Source organism: Nematostella vectensis, chromosome 1 (assembly GCF_932526225.1).
Source record: "Nematostella vectensis chromosome 1, jaNemVect1.1, whole genome shotgun sequence".
Taxonomy (NCBI): Eukaryota; Metazoa; Cnidaria; class Anthozoa; order Actiniaria; family Edwardsiidae; genus Nematostella; species Nematostella vectensis.
In genome coordinates this window covers 5,596,935-5,619,153 of record NC_064034.1, presented here as the reverse complement: position 1 = coordinate 5,619,153, position 22,219 = coordinate 5,596,935, and the positions used below count along the sequence as shown (strand labels likewise).

Below are 22,219 nucleotides of genomic sequence, written 5' to 3'. Positions count from 1 at the left end.
TAGGGGCGAGGGATAAAATGGGCTGTTCGCTTTGCTCTGGTTTCCAGGGTAAGAGGCGCACTGCATAGTAATCAGTTCTTCCTTGCTGGGAGTGCGAGTTATTGGCAGAGGTCAAAGGCATGGGGTGGGCAAAGGATGCTGGGAGGGAACCCAGTCCCAAAATGCTCCGCATATCTTCAGGAAATTACAATTACATTCAAGGTAGGTAACCTCTCGTCTAATTCTAAATTCTCCGCGTTCCCTCCAAGAAAATTACCATCTATATGAATAGCTTCTACTGCATCATATGTTCAAATTTAATCTTTTTTTTTATTGATTCGTTATAAAAGGCACGAGGAAATCTAAATCTGTGGTGATGACTAACACGATACAAAAAAACTTCTTATTATTATTTGATCTCAGTTTTTCCGTTTTAACTGAGCTGGCTATTATGAAGAGGTTAACCTTGAGAAAGTACGTGCTCAAGAAGGCATTCATATGCTTCCCTACTATTTTCCATTCTGATGGGCACGTCAAAGAAGTTGTCGCCATCCCCCGAAAGTTAACCTCAAGAAAATCTGGCAGGCTTTGGCCCAGGCCCTTCTCTTCTCTTAGAAACTGTAAGTGACTTGTCCTGGGAACATAGCCAGCGTTACGAAAGCCTGGAATATAATTAAACAGCAAGATGTTTGCCATATCACATATCTCTAGTACACACCTTTAGTTATCGCACCTAGCCGGCTAACGCGAATGCTGTGCATTTTGGTTGGCTAAAGTTAAAGACTCTCGACAACTGGAACCCTTGGCGCCAAGCCCCCCCCCCCCCCCTCCCCCGCTGCTATATTTTTACTTTTGTAATAAGTGTACACATATAATATATAATAAAAATATATAAATTGTACTAAAAAGATTACGTAAAAAAGAATACCAAAGCGTTCTGGAAAGCTGTAAAGATCCTCAGGGATCCCTTGTGGCGTCAGCCTATCTTTCTGTCTTCTGATCCTGTGGGAATTGTGTTCTTCCACGAATTCTTTTAGTTCTCTTCTCAATAATGGCATAAAGACGTACTGTAAACATTGTCTAAAAAGATAAATACATATATACATCTATTAAGCGTCCTGTATATATAACTTAACTGAAAAGTAAATAACAATTTTGGGTCCGGAAAATGATGGTATCATAATGTGTTTCAGTGTCAATCTAAAAAAAACCTTTGAGATTATAGTAAACAACGTCAAAAAAGTAAACTTATTAGGTTGGTGAAGAGCTGTCAAGCGCGTTTGAGCTTAGAGGCATGTAGTTGTAACCCTGCACCCCTACTCTTTGTACCTGTGCAGATGATTTCCTTGTATCCACTTTCCCTCTGCTTCCAAATCCTATCAGATACAAAATAAGGACAGTTTGTGAATACAGCTACTGTATTTTTTTAAAAAAAGTTGTCATGGCTGTTATGATGAAATTGAATAGTTCAGTTGTTGCATAACAAGGCTTTGTTCCTGTGGCGGCACGAAGACACTAGCTCGTTACGCTTGTTTAAAGTTGATAGCTTGGGTTTGCGAATAATGATTAGTTTTTCTTTGAGGCAGAGATTGCATCTTTTACTAGAGATGTTGTAGGCGGAGTGAGATGACAGGATTTTCCATGAAATAAAGTGTTCGATGTTGTTGTCTTTGAGGCTCCATACGTACTTGCTTAGTTCGGTCGAGTTTCTGTGTTTAGAGAGTCGGAATGAGGCGGTGTGGTTTCTATATCTTGTCTTGAATTCGTTCTCGGTAAGTCCTACGTAGGTTTCGGAGGTGTTGTTTTCCTTCAGCTAGATTACAGATGATTTGAGGCAGTTTCCGTCAAGGGGATACGCGTTCTTTTGTTTGCAGTTGCATGTTTTGTTTTATATATATAATATATATTATAAGAACCTTTTTTATAAGAACGTCATTAGTTCATAACTCCATGAAAGATACATACAAGGACAATCAACGTTACCTTGAATAATTGTTCCCAAAAAATAGAGTTGCGATGGCGTTGGATACTCCAATAGGCCTCAATTCTCTGTCAAAACGTAAAAATGTAATTAGCAAAATAAAGACATGAGCCTGATTTAAACTCGGCCAACAACTACAACATTATGGAAATACAGGTGTACATACAGTAGTACTCTATTGCTAAAATTTATTTGATAGAAATCCTATGGGCACAACGACGTCCAAAGGGTTCTCGGAGACTCTATTGAAGTGCGAAAATAGAGTGGTGGTCAGGGTGGCAGTGCTTTTTTACCTGGTTTTTTATCGATGTGCCATAGTCATGGCTTATCTGGGCCTTCCATGTACATTTGACAACTTGCCAGGATGCTGTTTTCCGTCCCAGCATCAGACCTTGTCAAAGAGGGTATAACTGGCACAATAACAATATTTAGTATTGTTTTTAACAATAGATTATCCATAGGAAGTGCGGCCACAGTGAGTATGGGCCAGAGGAGGCATAGGGCTAGCATCGATAGCCGCCCCCTTGAATGAGACTGACACCCCAAGAAAAAGCCACAGAAGAGCCTTAGGGGGCTTGTACATCTGAGTGGTCAAACAACAGAAAAATACATGAATATAGGAAAAAAATACATATTTGTCCTTTCACTTTATTCTTTAAAATCAGTTTATAAATAAAGTTTATTCTTCCCTCTTTGCAGTGGTTGGTTTCTTTTCCTCGTATCTCGTTTTTTAGGTGGGTAAATTTGGCTTGTTTTGGAAGCTGCTGCTGCTTTGAGGTGAAAATGCTACTTAAAAGACAAATAAATTTATGTCTTTGAAGTAGCTTCCAAAACAAGCCGAATTTAACATCAGGAAACACATCTGCAAAATAATCATTTGACTACCAGGTTGAGATATAAAGATGACGGTAAAACTTGTAACCACAAAACGATCCTCAGCAATAACTAAGAGGACATGAAGACGGGAACCAGTTTAGCGCGTGCATATATTTTCTCATGTAATTTGATTGACATCTCGATCTACGTCACGTTCACGGCCTTTTTCCAAAGGTTGACCAAAATACCTCAATATTACAGATTCGAGTTATTCGCATTTGGAAGATAAAAATATAAAGAATAGACCAAACCTATCAACTCTAAAAGGTCATATGGACTTTAAGGGACTTACCTTGATTTTCCACCACAAAATCATAGTAATACTTGGCAATATACACAGGGTCGTTGTTTGTTGAATCATTATGGCACCATAGTATTCTTCTTGAGAAGCCCCCCCCCCCCCCCCCCTCAAATCCAAGCCCCTACATATTTGTCCACATCCAGTAATAAATGACCGCTCCCTAAGAAAACAAATCCAGTATCGATACTCTAATCTACAGGGAGCTCAACGGAATAGGTTGCTATGGTGCTACCGCCAACATTTTGAGCCCAAGAAATACAGCAGGATGGATAACCAATTTTTTCAGGGGCCTCGACCCCTCCTCCCCGCTACCCCCAACATCGACTAGAAATTTTCAAAAAAAAGCTATAACTTCATTTACTCACAACTGAGACATAGTCTCTCCTTTGTGCAACTCTCTTCTTCTTTGGAGGAGGCTGGTTTCCTCCTATAAGCTTCATAGTATTATATACGTCGGACCAACATTAAATATGACAGCTGTATTATGATAATAGATTTAAATTACTTTGGAACATTGGGTTAAGTCAATCCTAAACTCCTAAAACATAAAAACAACCCTGTGCCTTTTATCATTAAACAGATTGATTCTGAACTCTTTTTATATTTAGCCATTCTGTTATTCTCGGGTATTATTATCAGTGACCAAAAATGAAGTCAAAGCTGGTTTTAAATAAGCATTCAGGAAGTTATTACATGATTTATAGAGTGATTGAAACCACATCTATCTAACATACAATGTATTCCAGATGACATAGGGAATTTAAGACCCTGTCCCCACGTATCCGTTTTCGTTTGAAATAACAACGTTTTTGTTCCGTTTTCAAAAAGATCCGCGTCCACACGAAGCGTTTTCATTTTGATTCGGCCCGTCCCCAAGAAAACGGAGAAACCACAACAAAAAGCGCCATTGAAAGCGCATACGTACTCGCGCGCCAAGTGGACTGGACCTGAGTTATCACGCCATCGTATTCGAAAGGTTCCGTTTTCGTCCGTCCACATAGCCTGCCAGCCGGTTCTCCGGAGACTCGGGATTCCTGTGAAAGGAAGACCCTAAGTTTTTGCATGTCACGCTTCACGATTGACCTCCCGTGTCTAATGAAAGTGTAAGGAGCGGTCAAATCGAACCAATCACAGCCGTCCAAAAAGTAAACAAAATGGCCAACGTGCAACAAGCGGCAGATCAACATACCATCCTCGGGGACCCAGATCGTCGCGGAGATCGGGCACACAGGGAGCGTGGCGCGAGAAAGTTCAAGCGTTCCCTGTGTGCCCGAGGGCTTTCCATAAGTTGCTCGGCAACTTTTGAGCAACTTTTGCTATTTCGAGCAACTTTGTTTACCTCGAGCAACTTATATTTCAATTCACTATCCTTTTCCTACTTCAGTCTAACAGCACAGTTATATCATTCTTAAATGTTAACCTCCCAGTTAAAACCCCAGGCAAAGTGAGCATAGATAAGGAAAGAGAAATCACATTTGACAATATCCATCCAGGATGGGGAGGGCTCCTCCTAAAATAGTCAGATGGGGTTGTTTGTCCTATCTTAAGGGTTTGAAATAATGCTAACTGCTTTTCCTTAGGGAGTGTTCAAAATGCTTAGGGAAAGAAAATGCTTGACCACACCTAATGTGCTACCTTATGGGGTAAGAATTACTGACCACACCCAAAGTGTTATCCCTTAGGTTTGAGATCGATCATCCCCTTCTGTTTCTATGGGAGTCTCTCTGCGAAAATGGGTATGGTAAACAGCAATTTTACCCAATAGCAGATATGGCGAAGATGCACAGAAATGTAGGTTCTGAATAAACTCGAATTATTGCTACTTATAAGTAGCTTGAATCTCACAAAAGAATGAAAAGAGCATAGCACTTGTGACACCCCCCCCCCTTTAAAACGGAAAAAGAAATCAAAGTTTTTGTGAATTTAATTGTTAAAAATTTTAGGGCAATATCAACCAAACTGGAGAAATATTTTTTTCTCAGGGGAAGAATGCAGATTGATTGAAAAGGAACATCATATTTTAAATGGAAGAAAAAGGAAAGCTAAATATTTTGCTAAAATATGCTGCTCATCATCCATGTCTTCATTCAGTCGCACATCATGGCTTTTGGGTATTAACAGTTCACCTGAATCAGAAAAAAATTGCTCGCTGTTATTTTAATTTTCTAATTTTCTTAAAACATGAGAACAAACATAGAGGAAAACAAATATGATTAGATTAGTATCCTTACCAAACAAAAACAGACAACAGATCAATATTGGCTTTATATGAGAAAGAAAAAAGAGACATTTTGACGTTTTTGTGTATTCAACATAAAATTTGGGACAAAAACATAGCATAGACAGGAAAAGAAAAGAGAAAGACTTTGCAAGGATGATTGCGAAATGCTTTTTGTTTTTCCTCACACATTTGCCAATAAATAACAAATGAATTGTCAATTAAATAAGCTTAATGATACATAGTTTTACTAACATAACTGTGTATACATGAGTCGTAAAGGTCGTTCTTACCTGAGCTAGATAGATAAGTCTTAATTTGTAGATGTATTTTACTTATTTGACGAAAAATTTCTTTTACGATTAACTGGGAAGCCATTTTAGTGCGCGCCAAAATAGCATCCAATCAGCGTTCAAGAATATTGACCTCTCAGCCAATTAAAAACACAGTGGAAGCAAGATGATTGAATAGTGACACCGGGAAAATCAGAGAAGTTGTAAAACGACAAAAATCGTTTTGTTTGAGGATCATTATCAGAAATATTTGCAAACAAAAAGCATTACACTTAAAAGAAATATGACAGGAATTACGTTTTGATTCATATATTCTATTTCCCACTATTTTGAATTGAAATATTCGGTTGGAACTCACCTTGACTGTCCATGTTGTTTGCCTTGTTGTGTTCGCTTGTTTAGGAGAACAATTCTGTATTTTCGCTCATAAAAAAAGCTTTTCTTTTTTGATTTTTGCTCTGTGACATCATGATGCGAATAGTAGTGCAGAGCCACGACAATTTCCTGATAAATGCTGCTGGTTTTGTAGCCTTTTTCTTAAACTATAAAGTTATCAACCACCGCACCAGGTGAAGAAGTCGAGCCGATATTCCGAGCTTGTAAGAACAAAGCAGTTCCTACAAAGCAGTAGACAGATGTATCCTTTAAATTCTTATTTCCATACGGTCATTTGACTGGATTGTTAGTTGCATTTTCTCTATTAAACACTTTTTTCGCCAATTCTTCTCTGCCAGCTTGTGTTCCGTTGATCGTTTGATGTCGAAAGTCAGAATAGGCTTAGTCCCCCACCCCGGCTTTTCCAAGCCCCCCCCCCCCCCCCAGTTCCTGTCGGAGCCAGTCTGTCATTGGTTTAGAGTGATCAATCAATTAGCTGGCCTGGTCGCATGAGCTGGTCACGTGAGTGGTACAGCCAGCTGACAGCGTGTGACGTCATTGACCACAAATTTTGAGTCGCCTAGTTTATGACCAATTTCTATACCTATTGAGCTCCGCGAGCCGCGCTGCTCCGCTGATACTTTAGCTGATTCGTGATGTAATATATCTTTTAGAACGACTATAAGTGTTGGTATGCCTGTGGTAGTTTTAGAATGGTCAGCGGATAATAAAATCCAAAATGGCGGAGTTGAGCGATGGTCCATGCTCGAGTGACCATGATGAATCTAATGAATATTCAGATCCTTTAGAAATAGCAGCCAATGCAGGAGCTAGGTTGAGTACTCCGGCACAAAGCCGATGTTTCTCGAACAAGAAAAGTACAAAGTAATCCCTCTGAGAAGACAAGAAGCGGGTGTGGGTCAGTGGACCCCAATGTGTCCTCGTGGGATAGAGTAAAGGAGTTCAAAGACCAGTATTTAACCGTGACATCGGGTAAACCGAGATGTGACGCCTGTAAGGAAACTCTATCTGGGACAATCCACTTGCAAATATCTTTGCTCATTACAGATGTAGCATCGCGCCTTGCATTGCTGAAACGGTCTCTTCTCATAAAACTTTTTTCACACAAATTTTCTATTTTTGAAAGTGCGTCATGAGGGAGGACTGGCTGCGCTGGAAAATGCTGAGGCCCTTGTTCTTTTGTCGCTAGTCTTACCACACGAGCTTATCCCCATTTGCTTGCGAGAGCATAGGATTCTAGCTCCAGCGCAATTTCTAATGCGTGCTGGATAGTTCTCAGGGTTGGATCCAGGGTAGTTTACGTGAGTTCCGGAACACACTCAAAGTTTTTCAGACCAAGTTATTTTGAACTTAAATGGCTTTTTTAAAAATACTCCGATATCCCTAGAAACTATTGGCTTGTCTGTAGAAATCATTCAATCTCCTGTATTTTTGCTTTTTAATTAAATTAAAAACGTAAAAAGATGCCTTATCGTCGTTATTATTCTAATGCGACTTCACGGAGCGCCCTGGATCACGAGCTTTGGATTTGAGCTTCGATCACTTTTCGGGAACCTTCGGAAATCCGTCGGATAAGATCGGAAAATATTGTCACCAATTTGCAAGCAAGTTGGGGGGGGGGGGGGGGGTAAGGTATTATTATAGTTAGCAATGGAACACACTCAAAACCTCGCGCGATTGGCTGGAAATTTTTTCATTGTGTTGGAACTCACTCAAAACCATTTTTGATTGGCTAACTCACTTGGAAACCACCGCGGAAAATGCAGAAAATGGCATTTATAGAGCTTGAAATTTCAAATTTTTTGGGGGGAGCGCACCCCTATTGTTGGTGTTTCGGTGGAAACTACTCACTCAAAAACCTGGATCCACCCCTGGTTCTTGGTCGTCCTTGCCTCACACGAGTTTTGTTTCTTCATCTGTGAGAGCATCAATAAATTGATTCCTAGCTAGCACATCTTATGTTACTGGCGATGTAAATATCGCTAATGAAATTTGTGTTCACGCAAATGAGCGCTTTATGACGAAAATGAATGTATATTCGCGTTATTGATCGTAAATTGCCGCAAATGAATGTAGATTTCCTGGTAATGAACAGCAAAAGGTGTACAAGCAACCAACTGTTTCAAATCTTCACCAAATTGAGTTACAATCCCGCCGCACAATGCAAGAAAATGTCCATTAACTACACTGTTGCGGGATTGAATAATGAACGTGAATTACTTAATTAACACCGTCACGTTTCTAATAAGCTGCATCAATCTAAACAGATACGTTTTCTCGATATTAAATAAATCTCCCACGATATTAGTCAATAGTTACCAAATCCTGTGCTTGCTTCTGATCTCCATTGCCTTTTCACCGACGCTTGAGTTACATAAATTATTTCCTGCTTTCTTTGTCGATTTTCTTTCTGTGCCTTCTTTCCATCTAAATAAACCTTTCGTTTCCTGTTTTAATTTCCCGTCGAACAGTTTCCCGTCTGAGCCCCAAAATGTTGCGTCGCAAAGTACCAGAAAAACAGAAATAGGAGCAAAAAGAGCGCGCACAGCAACAAATAAAAACCTCAAATTCCAGAGCTCATTTCATAATACTTTTCTTCTCGTTTTATTAGCTTTCTTTACTCTATTTATATAACTCACAACTCGAGAATAGTTATCATTCCTTTACATGGAATCTCCTATTGTTTATTTTGCTTACATTCCAATTCCTCTTTCAAAACAATACATGCATACACAAGTTCCATCCTTCTTAACTAATCGCTTGTTTCGTAACAATATGGACATTATATGGAAAAGGGTCAGATGTCACCAAGGTGGTGGGATGCAAGCGCCTAGTTTAACCACACCTAGCAATGCTACCTTTATACAGTTTTCTGCACATAGCAGTTGGTCAGGTGGGTCCGGCAGCAGTGTAGGAATGTTAGCCATCTAATGCCATCAAAGAAAGCTGAGTACAGTTCCCCACAAGAAGTTTCCATCAAATTACAGGCTCCTTTGGTACAACTGAGATAAGTTTTAGATTTTCTGTAGGTCGGTTGGAAGGACCATTGGATAACATTCTGCACTTATTGTTAGTGTCATACATTAGTATATTTTCATATAATCGCAGATTGAAGAAAGATCCTCTATCCCAAACTGTCTGTAGAAAAGGAGGGCTGAATAATATGTTGTTGGTTTGAAGCGATAGCATCCGTGTTGGATTTCCAATAAATACAATGCAACAAATTCAAGATGGCTGGTTGTGGAGAGACCGCACAATAAAATTTACTTTACTATAAAACAGACTCTGGTAGGTTTCCTCTGGTATAATCTAAAGACTCACAATTTATGGATGTTTTTGTTGCGTCGTTTTCAAGAAAAAGTTTAGTTTTTTATTTGATACCAGCGTCGTTCTCCGGCTGACATACACGGTTTAAGACATATCTGAATATTCTTCGAACTTATATCCCAAATGTGTGATTTAAACATCGAAGAAAAATCGAATAAGAAGGACTACTGGTTTCCCATAGTGCAGAATACGATTCGATGCGAATGAGTCTTTTACACTGAATGGAAGTTGATCAATCCCAAAACAAATAAGACCCAAATAGCTTTGAAAATAGCTTCTTCTTCATGTCCAACAGCATGTAGGTTTTTTCGGTGTCGTAGACATTTCGATAAAAAGTAACTTAACCTTGACTTCTCACGTCGGATTTGATTCCCGTATGTTAGCAAAGCTTGAGGCGCGCGGCGCACTAAGTTGCTTAGGATCTGCGGAGTTCACAGTCGAAGGACGAGTCTAGGCCTATTTTTAGATGTTGCACTTTATATGATGACCTGTCGAAATAAGCCAATCAGCGTGCTCTGTTCGTCAGCGAACGGAGAACATGCAAGAGCATAGGGTCTTGCTGCCGGCTCTCCTTTTCCCTTTCCTTCGCCACAGGAATCCCAGGGTCTAAGCAACTACGTCGGCGACTAAAAAAAAATTTCAGTGCACACGTTCCCTTCCTTGCTAGACCGTGAATCTTGGAGTTTTCACGTTGTAGTTTGAAGGATAACGGATGAATATTTGAATTTTCAATTGCTTTCTGCCGTCGCCGTTCGCATTGCCGTTGTCGCTGCTAAAAATTTCATATTCTCGGTCACGCCGTCGTAGCTGTAATCTTCTTCTGTAAGTCGATTCCTAAAGCGTGCAATAAATCTTGGAGCGAGCAGGCTGTGAACAAGAGATTCCTTGCATTTATACATATTCAACAGTGTTAACAAAGATGTGTCACATCTACCACACATACCGCCAAAAGTTTTGTCGTGTATCACCATTACAATGGTATTTATACAAAAGATGAGCTGCTATTATACCTCGATATTCATGTATGTAATAATCGCGTCTAGCGTTGCGTCGACTAAAAACAACAATTTGATATTGACAGCCACGACATAGCGATTTTGCTAGTTGGCAGGTGCTTCTCATTGCTGATTGGCTAAGAATATCAACAAAACAATATAGTACAGGAAAATGGTGCAGAATTGTTTTTTTTTTAGTACAAGCATGAAATTTGGCAAGGTGATAGATCTTAGCATCACGAGTAATTTGTGTTAGGACGCCACGCCCAAATACTTATACTTACAGTTTTATAGAGGTGAATTTATTATGGCTTAAACAATTTACATTTAATGAAATGATAATGGCCTAAATGCCTTGCAGCTTGATTAAAAGATACTTGTATTTCAGTATCCATACATGGGAGACGCCTTTTCCTGGTACTTACAGGGCGTACAGTAGTGGATTATAATAATAACCACCAAAAGATACGCTAAATACGTAAATATATTTATGAAACAAGGCCAAACGTTCGACCGGCAGAGATTGGGCAGCTTTCTCTGTCAAGTCAGCTAAGAAAAAGTTTTCCTCTCAATTATACTTTCTAGATTTACTATTAAGTATTTGTATAGTTTCACGTGAATCCGTACAAAGAATCCTTTGATTTCATGGAATTTAAAAAAAATCCAAGATAGCCGCCATTCAAGATAAATGATATTGAACAATTTACATTGAAAATCGTAATAAACTGCAAAGTTGCTTTATTTTTCTGTCTAGAACCTTATTTTAGCCTTATTGCGTGAAAATTTTAGGTTTGCTTACCGAGGTGCACAATTTTGCTTATATGTTTAATACAAGACAGGAAAAGGCTGGATTGCCATCAGACTCAGAGACAAAAGGGATGACTGAATTCCATCGTTATCGCGGTGAGGGAATGCCATCGGACTCGCACGCGACAAGGGGTGACGGTATGCCATCGATCTCGCACGCGACAAGGGACTCGCGAGTGACAAGGGTTGACAAGATGCCATCGGACACGCACGGTATGCGAAGCTACGAACAGAAAAAAATATACAGCCTAGTATTATTTCCATTTGGTTTTTAGCTCTTACCAACTTGGATAGTTTGCGCTTTAAACGCGTAACGCAATCATTTCTATTGTCTCACCGAGGTCACGCATCAGTCGTGCTGGAAAATTTAGAAATTAAACGAGACTTACCTGTAAGGTGAAGTTTGATTGTAATTCTACGAGCTATTGGGCAGGAGCGGAGAAGTCACGTGTGAGATAGCGCGCGCGAAAGCAAGCAGGCAGTATTTAAAGTTGCGAATGGCCATTTATGATTATAATGATAGGGTAGGGTACAATATTTGTATAAATAAAAAAGGCAGGGCACGAAAGTTCCTACATTAGACCATCCTGCGGCATCCATTGTGGTCTTAATGGATATGTTTGCAGTTTTCCAAGCTGACATTGATGCAGAACGTGTACTGTGGGCACTGTACTTATTGATGTTGATACCAGGCTTTGCAAGAACTGTTAAGCCATCGACCGATAGTGTCAGTGGAAATTGGCTTATGGGGCTTTTGAAAGCTTATAAGGAAACAAGAGTCGTTGCCCCTCAACAACTTTGTTCTTTCAACATATTCTTTGATGATAGTAACAACACATAATTGCTTGTCATTCTCATAAGCTTTAAGTTCCAGGCGTCCGAAGTGTTTGGAAAGCCTTGAGGATTGCAAAAGTTCCTGTATGTAAAGTATACAATGTTTATCTGTTAAGTCCATTGTGGATATATCCAATGCATGTAGAGTTTGGCAACGCTGGCCCGACAATAAGGCAATTAACATTGTAGTCTTCATTGTCAGTTCCAAAGGGATAATTTGTCTGGAGGGTGTAGGGTCTTCAGGTAACTGAGAACAACAGCAACATCCCATATTTCCTGATATCTTGGGAATGTTGGGCGTGCATTATATACTCCTCTGACAAATCTTGTGACCAATGGGTGTGTCCCAACCGTACCACCTCCAGGTGGGAATATAACTGAAGATAATGCTGAACAAGCTGTATTGATAGCACTGTATTGAAGCTGTTCCTCGTACAAGACACCCAGGAAGTTCAGTCCATCAATCACAGGTGCCGAAAGAGGTTTAATCTTCCGTTGACTACAGTAAACATTCCACCGTTTAAGATACGAGTGATACTGTTTCTGTGTTCCTGACCTCCATCCCTGGAGGATAACTTCGGAAGCTGATGCTGAAAGGCCTTGACTTTTGTGCAGTTCCCTGACAAGGGGCAAGCCAACAACTGTAGGGTCTTGTGGAGTGGATGTCTCAGCTCTGGACTGGATGGTAAGTACAGGGTGTTCTTCTTTCTGGGTAAAATAAGAGGTGGTTCCATAAGTAAACTTGCAAGAAATGGCCACCATGGTTGGGTCGGCCAATGAGGGGCAACTAGGATACCAGTTGCCTGGTCATCAGAAATTTTACTCAGAACTTTCTGAATAATGCTGCATGGGGGAAATGCATAAAAACACAGGTTTTTCCAGGAGGTATGAAATGCATTAACAGCATATGCCCCTGGGTCAGGTTGATATGAGATATAGACTCTGCATTTAAAATTAAGCCTTGATGCAAATAGATCAATGTCAGGCTTTATCTGAAATTTAGCCACTCGGGCTGTATATATGTCAGTGTCTAAAGCCCACTCTGTTTCCCTTCTTTGCTTTCTAGACTCGCTATCTGCAGTGATATTTTCTTTCCCAGGAATATGAGCGACGGTTATCCAGGTATCATGTTTAATGCACCAAGTCCAAATTTGTATCACAAGTGCATTTATCTCTCTAGAATGGCAGGTTCCCAATTGGTTGATACATGCTACAGCAGTTGTATTATCAACAAAAATTTTTACACATTTGTGAGAGACAATATGTGAGAATGCTTGTAAAGCCAAAAAGACTGCCTTGATCTCAAGGTAGTTTATGTGGTATTCTGCTTCAGATGGGGTCCAGTTACCCCCGAGGGAGTATCCTGCACCCCCACCTCTTTTTTGAAGCATCAGTAGCCATAGTAAGTTGTATCTCCCCATGGCGGACTGGTTTACATTCGTTCTCAACTGAACATATCCACCAATTAAGGTCTTCTATTGCCTCTGGTGATAAGCTCATATGGCTGTCAAAATTACTCTTGTTAGTTTTAAGGGCCTGTGTTTTGTCCATCTCAAGATATCGGTAGTGTAATGGGCCATAAAATATGCCTGGAAAGCTAGAAGTCATCAGCACCAGAACTTAAGCCACTTCTCTGATTGATGGGCGTTTTTAAGCAAGAGTAACTGACAGGTTTCTTTAAGTTTGGTAACTTTATCAGGTGTTAGAGACACTGTCATAGATGTACAGTCTAGTATAAACCCAAGGAAAACCAATTTCTGAGTGGGTACTAGAACTGACTTTTCTGGATGTACAACAAAGCCAAGTTTGTTAAATAGTGTAAGAGTATCAATGATATTCTCAACACAAAGTTCATAGCTGTCGGCCTGCAGTTAGGAATCATCGATATAGGCCACAGAAAGGTGACCACATTGTCGAAGTGTCGAGTATACAGGCTTAAGTAGCTTGGTAAATTTTCTTCGGCAAAAAGCCAGGCCATTTGGAAAACATGTGTACTGGTAAAGTTTACCACGCCAAGAAAACTTAAGAAATTTTTGATGTTCTGGTGCAATTGCAACTGAATAATAGGAAGATTTTAAGTCCACTGAGCACATGTAACAGTCAGGTTTCATCATGTCAAAAGCTGTAGAGAAAGTGTCCATTTTAAAATGGTGGTAAGTCACAAATTGTTTAATTGTTTGAGATTGAGTATCATGCGTTGCGAACCATCTGATTTGGGTCGCAAAAAGATAGGGGAGATAAATTCGCCCTGTTCGTGACTAGTCTCTACTATGACACCTGATGCAACAAGGTTGTGCACCTCTGTGTCTATTAACTTTGCCTCGCTGTTATGCCATGTTGGCTGAAAAGGAGGATTAGTTTGTTCAGGAATTGTGGTAAAATCGATGTGCTGTCCCGCCACAGTTTCCAAAATTTCTGGGTCAGAGGTAAGTGTTTTCCACACATTAATATAAAATGGAAGTTGGCCCGCTAGAAAATGTTTGGCTTTAAGCCTGTATACCTCGACAAGCGACGGTACAAGGGGCTCAAATTCGCTCACCTCAGTCGACTGTAAAACAACATCTACGGAATCTACTTCCTTTGTTGTTGATCCGTGCGCTGTTTCGCGCGTTGGATGAATGGCGACTTGCCTTTGTTGTTCTGCCAGTTCTGCCGACCCTGAGCTGGCGGTGCTCGGGCTAAACAAATTCCTGTTATGAGGTCTGTTGTTAAACCTGCTGTTGGGTCTGTTGAATGTAGAAACACTGGCAGTATTTCCAATTTTGTTAGCAGCTCGAATGTGAGTTAGTTTGGTTTGTAAATCATCCCTAAACAACCACTCTGTCACCGGTACACTTGCGGCACACAGGTCGCCATATTCCTTGTTAAGGTGAGGCTTTATGTCATCTCGTCGAAGCTGAGATAGCTCAAAACTGGCATGCCCTAAAATTGTTAGAGCATCCGTCGAAAGAGTTAAAAGGTTTCCCAACTCTGCGAGAAACTCTTTGTCAGCTTTGGCTGACAATTTAAGCAAGGAGTCCGCAGTTTTCACTGCCATATGGCCAACCTTGGTTATGTTGGTTTGAAGGCGGGAAAATTTGACATCCTTTGTTTTCACTTGTCGTGTTAATTTTCCCCAGATTTCTTCGTTTACTTTGGGGACCACAAAATGGCTACAGTTATTAGGACGCAGGTATTTGTCTGCTGTGTCCCTTAACTGTTCTTCGCTTAGCTTCTTAAGCCAGCTTTTGTTGGCGACGTCAGCCAATTTTTGATTCACCGCCTCTGCCGTTCGCTCCTTTCATGTCGAGCGATTTAGCAAGGTCATCTAACAGAGATTCGTGAATGAAATGCTGTTCTTTAGGCTCTTCAGCCTTGCTCTCATTATTGTTGAAGTCTAGGAGATCTTTAGCAGTGTCAGAAATCCCCTTTGGCTTCGCATTCGAAGCAGTATTTGCTGTCTTTACGGCTTTTTTGACAGGGTCTGCCTCATGGTCGCCATTAGCGCCACGTTTGAGAGCTCTGAGCAATTTGCTCATTTCGCACATATTGGCGTTCATAGTTGCCAATAACTGGCGAAGAAGCCTATTTTCATCTCGCTCTGGTTCTTCTTGTAGTATTTCGTCGTTGAATTCCTCGTCTTTTGCCATTGTTTATGCTTTTCGGATGTGGTCAACGAGTCGTTGACCGGCCTGCTCGAATCCGTACGCAAAAACTGCCTGCTTGCTTTCGCGCGCGCTATCTCATACGTGACTTTACAGCGACTATTGACCAATGGCGAAGTAGAACTACAGCAGACCGGAAAAGCTGTTTTTTTTTTCGCGCTCGCGCTCTATATACGGGAGCTGATTGTTGCATAAGCTAGAGGAAGGTTAGAGGAGTAGATCGACGTTAAATACGGCCAGAGTTCTCAAATAAATATCTATCGAAGTGCGACGATAGCGCACCGAGAGTCTTGTCCGCCATATTGGAAGAGGAATGTGGTAGGTACACATATTGGACCTTGATTTTAGCTTGCTTATGTATTTTTTTCAGTGATGGGACTATTTGTTTCCCCGGTTGTGTGATGAATAATCTATGCCCTCGCTAAATTTGGTGAGGTGCACATCTCTAGTAAAAAGTGCACATCTCTATCAGACTATCAGTCAGCGGTCATCCAAAATGGCGGCCATGAAATTCATAGCTCCCACAGTTTTGTTTCTTCTTGCTGTGTCGTTGAGCCTCTGGCCTCCAAATTCTCCTGGAAAGATGGATAAACAAGCGAAGGTGCCTTCTGGGCAAACACTACTTTCTTCGGCAAGCCTGAGTCATTTTATCCAGGTCTCTTTGCATCAACTCGCCGATCGGCCATTTACAGTAGACCACCATTTTGTCTTGCACTTTCGTTGCTGTTTATCAGTGGGTCTGTCGAGCTCAATCCTGGGCCAGTTTGCAAGTTTCCTTGTGGTTTCTGCTCCAAGCCAGTGAAGTCGAATCAAATGGGAGTGTGATTCATGTGATAAGTGGTACCATGTTCGTTGTATGGACATGCCTACTGAGGTGTACCAAGGATTAAACAACTCTTACACGTCATGGATATGTTGCACTTGTGGGCTTCCAAACTTCTCATCTTTAATCATGCGCCCTATTGACAGTCAGACTAAGAAAGGCTTTTCTCCAAAGATTATGGTGTCCAACATTGAGGGAGCAAGGCAAAATCTGCAGAGCTTTCCTGTCTTTTGGAGGAGAACAAAATTGACATCTTACTTGCAACCGAAACTCACCTATCATCTCATGTAAACAGCTGCGAGATCCTGCCTCAGAATTTCCTTGTCTATCGCAAAGATCGCCCTTCCCACAAGGGTGGAGTCCTGATTGCGGTCAACAACAACTTGGTATCTATACCTCGCCCAGACCTCGACTCGGACTGTGAAATTATATGGTGTGAAGTGCTCTTGGAGAAAGAGTCAATCCTACTTGGCTATTATTATCGCCAAGAATCTAAAGGCATGGATTCTCTAGACGCTCTCGAGGTTTCTTTGTCCAAAGTCGTACAATCAGCTGGAAATCGCCACATCATTCTCACAGGGGACTTTAACTTACCTTCTATAGACTGGGTTACGTCCAATGTGCCCTCTGGTGCAAAAGATGTAAACCTCTGCAAGCGTTTGCTGGATATTGCACATGATTTCCATCTTGAGCAGTTTGGTCTTTTTATCAAAACCTGACTTGCTGTCTGACATTCAAGTAATTCCGGGTGTAAGTGACCACGAACAGGTTGTTGCTCGTATTGACCGGTTTGTCGACCATGGTTTCTCACAGGAACGTAAAGTCTTTGACTTCAACAAGGGAAACCTACAAGATTTCTGTCGGGACATGAAAGCTTCCTTTATGCGAAATTGCTCTCAGCGCTCCGTTCATGAAAACTGGCAAATATTCAAGACCACGATTCTTTCCCTTGCCAATAAACACTATCCTGTGAAAATCCTGAAGCCTCAACGGAAAAACCAATGGTTTGACAGATCCCTACGGCGTGCATGTCGTAAAAAACATCGCTTATTTAAAAGGGCTAAATCAATCAATACAGCAGCCGCATGGGGAGCCTATCGACACCAGCGTAAATTTACCACCGCCATAAATTCAGCCAGGGATAACTTCGTTTGCGGCCTCATAGATGAAAACTACAAATCCCAGCCAAAGAAATTTTGGAAGTATATTAAATCGAAGAGGCAAGACTCTGTTGGAATACCTGGCCTGCGGCCAAATGATACTACCACCCTAACGGCTCCAAAGGAAAAGGCAGAAGCTTTAAATGGTTACGTTCAATCTGTCTTTAAGACGGACGCCCCAAACGAGCCCCTTCCTGTCTTGGCTCCTAAGGACTTACCACCTCTTGGCGAAATCTGTGTGACAGTAAATGGAATTGTCAAGCTTTTAAGTCGACAGAAACCCAACAAAGCATGTGGCCCGGACCAGGTGTCTGCACGAATTCTAAAGCTTGCTCCAGATGAAACCGCAGTAATCTTGAGGGAGATTTTCCAACAATCTCTGAGCTCTGGCGTGGTGCCTAGTGACTGGAAACATGCATATGTCGCTCCAATACATAAAAAGGGCTCTCGGTCAACTCCAGCAAACTACAGGCCTATCTCATTGACATGTATATCTTGTAAGCTACTGGAACACATTGTAGCAAGTCACGTGATGAATCATCTGGAAGCCAACGGCCTTCTTTCTCCCTTCCAGCATGGTTTCAGGGAACGCCATTCCTGTGAAACTCAACTGCTTCTCACTTATAACGATCTGGCCCTTGCTATGGATAAAAAACAACAAACTGATCTTCTACTTCTGGATTTCTCAAAAGCCTTCGACTCGGTCTCACACTCGCGTCTTTTAATACAGCTTCAACACTATGGGATTTCTGGTCAAGTGTACTACTGGCTGGAGGATTTCCTCAAGAACAGGACACAATCAGTTGTTGTTGACGGGGAGCACTCTTCGCCTGCCATTGTAACCTCAGGCGTGCCTCAAGGGTCAGTGGTTGGTCCGTTGTTATTCCTCCTTTATATCAATGACCTTCCAGATGGAATTAACGGCAAAATAAGATTCTTTGCTGATGATTGTGCCCTCTACCTCCACCTGACATCCGATGAATCTCCCTCCCACCTTCAGCAAGACTTGAACAAACTCGCCGCATGGTCCAAAGGGAAGATGGACTTTAATCCTTCAAAGTGCTGTGTTCTGCGCATAACAAACAAAACATCTACTATCTACGCAGATTACTTCCTGTACGGGTCCAAGCTGGAGCGAGAGAGTCATCCCTACCTCGGTGTGCAGTTCTCAAATGATCTCAAATGGAACAGTCACGTAGACCACATCACTCTTAAAGCATCTCGCACTCTTAACCTAGTTAGACGGAATTTATATAGTTGTTCTAAAGTAGTAAAAGCCCGCGCCTACTGTTCCTTAGTGCGCCCCACGTTGTCCTACGCGTCAAGTGTGTGGGATCCCTACACTCAGAAGAACATTAACAAGATGGGGATGGTCCAGAGGCGCGCAGCCCTTTTTGTATATAGTAACTATTCTCGCTATGTTAGTGTTAGTGCTTTGATCAGTGATCTCAAGTGGCCAGAGCTCTACCTTATAAGGAAACAGGATCGTCTTTGCATGTTGTATAAAATTGTAAATGGCCTTGTACCTATATCTCTCCCTGACCACATTAGTTATTGCTCGTCCGTCACTCGTTGTAATCACCCGTTTAAACTTAACGTTCTTGCCCCCCGTACAGATGCTTACAAGTTTTCATTTTTTCCCAATACTGTTCTAGATTGGAACAGCCTTCCGGCACACGCCGCTGGTGCCGGTTCATTGGATTCATTCAAGACCTTAGTCTCTCAATAGAGCTGTGTAGCATATTATAATGTATTGGTTTATTCTTATTTATTCATGTATATATATATATATATATATATATATATATATATATATATATATATATATATATATATATATATATATATATATATATATATATATATATATATATATATATATATATATATATATATATATATATATATATATATATATATATATACCCCCCCCCCCCCTATTCTGAGTTTTATACAGCCCGTCAAAGTCAAACACAGCTGCACCTAGTCAGCGGTATCCAAGCTTTTCAGCAGTGCTTTGCGGTCCCCACTTTTAATCCCTCGTCGTTGTGCTGAAGCCAGCACAAGTTGATGGTTGCTTGTATTTTTCATCAAAAATACAGCTATGAGCATATTAGGAGAGTGTCTCAGGACATCATGAAGTCTTTTGGGGCATAATTGAGTGCTTTGCTTATGGATATTTGCAAGCAAAGGTGGATTCATGATGATTTTTTCTTGTTTGGCTTTGCCTGGATGAGAAAATAATTTTCTAATGAATCACCACAGCTCTCCTAAATGCTGTCTTTTCTGAAACCAAATTGATTCCAAAATTGTTTACACAGCTATTCTGGGTCTGTATGACCTGGAATTGATTTGCTTGGCTTCGGGGTGAAAAGACTTATAAAAAAAAACATCTGACTTTGGGGGAGAGGAGTGTTGACTTGCCCTCCCCTCGTGATATTTCCCCTGGATCTCCCAGAATGCTTTGCAATACGTAAAGACCTCTTCGTGGTTGTACAAGCCTTCAAGGAGTGGACATTGTGTTTTGAGGCCATGGAAATGTACCTGGAGGATCAGAATAAAGGTATCTATTTGTGTCTTAAGCTGTGTTTGCTGATCTCTCTCCCTTGTGTGGTATTTTGAGCGTTTTATTGAGAGGGGTGATTCTGCTTTTCTCTACTTGTTCGATTTGAGATTTGTCAAAGAACCTGTGCTATTATTTGGCTTAAGAGTAGATGCCAACACCTTGGTTGGATGCATATCTGCAAGAACATTTATCCCTTAGACTGATGCCTGAGTATCTTCATCTTGTTGTGTTTATTATGCATTTATGAATTTTTTGGGTTGTGGGTACTTCCCAAAGCCGGTACAGGCCGGTTGAGGGGTCAATGTGTTAAACCGAAATTTCTCTAAAATTGTGTAAGTATTATTAAAAAAGGCATGTCTTACCAATTTTATATGATAGAAAACGCTCATTTTAATCAAACTGCAAGGTTTTTAGGAATGTATCATTCTATGAAATGTACTGTTTTCATTTAGACTTTATTTTATTAAATACCAATAACACTGTAAGTATAAGGAATTGGGCATGGCGTCCTAAGAAGAGCTAATCACCATAAAGCAAATAAACATTTTGCGTGACTTTAGATATGTGCTTAAGCATTGTGTATGTCTGGTATGTATTTATAATCATAAACGTCTATTCTCTAGAAGGGCTGTAAGTACTATCAAGAAGGCGTGTCTTACGAATTGATATTATAGAAGACTTTTATTGTAATCAGATAGCAAGTTTTTAGTCCTGTTTCATTCCATTAATTGAATATTTTCTTCATTGAAATGTTAATTATATGCAGCCCTATAAAACTGGAAGTAAAAGTTATAGGGTGTGGCGTCTTACTGCAAATTACTTGTCATGTCTTGATCTACCATCTTGCAAGATTTTATAGTTGTACTAAAAATTTGAACAATTCGGCATATTTTCTGCACCATCTTCCTGTAATAATCCTATAAGCCACATCACCATGAGCCACACGAGTTCACTTTTCTCCGTGTGTTTGTGTCTGCGAACAAAAAAAAACAAAAAAAAAAAAAACGAGAAACGCGAAAGAATAGAGACGCGGCACGGATATATACGTGAACTGATTGAAACAAACAGGAAGAAAGCTCTGCTAGCAGTAGTCTTCAAATCTGCAAGAACCGAAAGTCTATTAAAGCTAACAAGACTCGATTGCTATGTGCTCAAAATCTATGAGGGGGTTTCTGTGCGTTTTTCTGCAGTTTCTGGGCGTTTTTCTGTGAAGTTCTGCGGTTTTCGCACCGCCCTTCTCATCTATATATCTATGAAGTTCCCTTCAGAATTTTAGGTGTTTTATTTTGGCGTCAAACACAATTCCATTCTATGATTTCCTCGGAAGCCCACACGGATGATTTCTATAATTCCTATAATTTACGACAAGTATAATACTGTGCGGGCTTAGAAACATTCCATATTTAAAATCAAAGGGCCGACCATTTGACGTCTGACTACCCGGAGTTTTTGTGCAATCATCAAACAAAAACAGCATTTGAAAGAGGGTTTTGGACATTTACAAAAGCATTAGTATAGCAATGGATAGGATAAATATCCAGATTTAGTCATTCTTGGTATTGCAATGGCTCAACGAAGAAACCGAGTTCCAAACGAAATCTTGTGAGGGCTTTTGAAGATCCCACTAAACATTATTTTTTAACTCTTTCACGGTTGCCGAAACGTTAAATAGATGTACATATTTCTCGTTTGCATATAAAGTTTAACACTATAATTGTGCGAATGTCGTTGCCTGCTAGCTGAATGTATGGTATTATATTGTATATGTGGAGTGGCTAGTGTAAATATAGGTTTACAGTCACTTCGTCCACAAATTGACTTTATTTTTGTGGACGAGTTGACTCTACTTGTGGACGAGTTGACTCAATTTGTGGACGAGTTGGTTGTGGACGACACGGTTTGTGGACGAGGTAACTGGATACCATAAATATCCCCCCCTCTTTCAGCTTCCACATCATGGTGAAGCCACCAAAATAAAAGCTCACAACAGTAACTGTTCGATAAATGACGGACTCCCCA

General features: G+C 40.6%; 1 protein-coding gene and 1 long non-coding RNA gene across 2 annotated transcripts; both read right to left on the bottom strand.

The window, feature by feature from the left end:
• Window positions 1-289: 289 nt before the first annotated feature.
• Window positions 290-3,188, bottom strand: LOC5506459. Its single transcript, XM_048728333.1, has 6 exons — window positions 3,129-3,188; window positions 2,254-2,370; window positions 1,963-2,028; window positions 1,309-1,355; window positions 908-1,059; window positions 290-641 (listed from the first exon to the last, which is right to left on the bottom strand). Exons 2-6 carry the CDS (start codon window positions 2,344-2,346, stop codon window positions 310-312), a joined length of 690 nt encoding a protein of 229 aa, XP_048584290.1. The 5' UTR covers window positions 2,347-2,370; window positions 3,129-3,188; the 3' UTR covers window positions 290-309.
• A 1,855-nt stretch (window positions 3,189-5,043) lies between these two features.
• On the bottom strand, window positions 5,044-6,443 carry LOC116614160. The gene is made up of 2 exons (XR_007308237.1): window positions 6,007-6,443; window positions 5,044-5,263 (listed from the first exon to the last, which is right to left on the bottom strand). It is a non-coding gene; the product is annotated as an uncharacterized LOC116614160 (long non-coding RNA).
• Window positions 6,444-22,219: the final 15,776 nt, after the last annotated feature.

What these genes read in the sequence shown, in the direction of transcription:
- LOC5506459 (XM_048728333.1), bottom strand. Translation starts at nt 2,346, where the DNA reads ATGCTGGGACGGAAAACAGCATCCTGGCAAGTTGTCAAATGTACATGG. An exon ending in GCACATCGATAAAAAACCAG is followed by an intron (nt 2,029 to 2,253) that starts GTAAAAAAGCAC and finishes ACGTTTTGACAG; the next exon opens with AGAATTGAGGCCTATTGGAG. An exon ending in CAAGGAAATCATCTGCACAG is followed by an intron (nt 1,060 to 1,308) that starts GTACAAAGAGTA and finishes TTATCTTTTTAG; the next exon opens with ACAATGTTTACAGTACGTCT.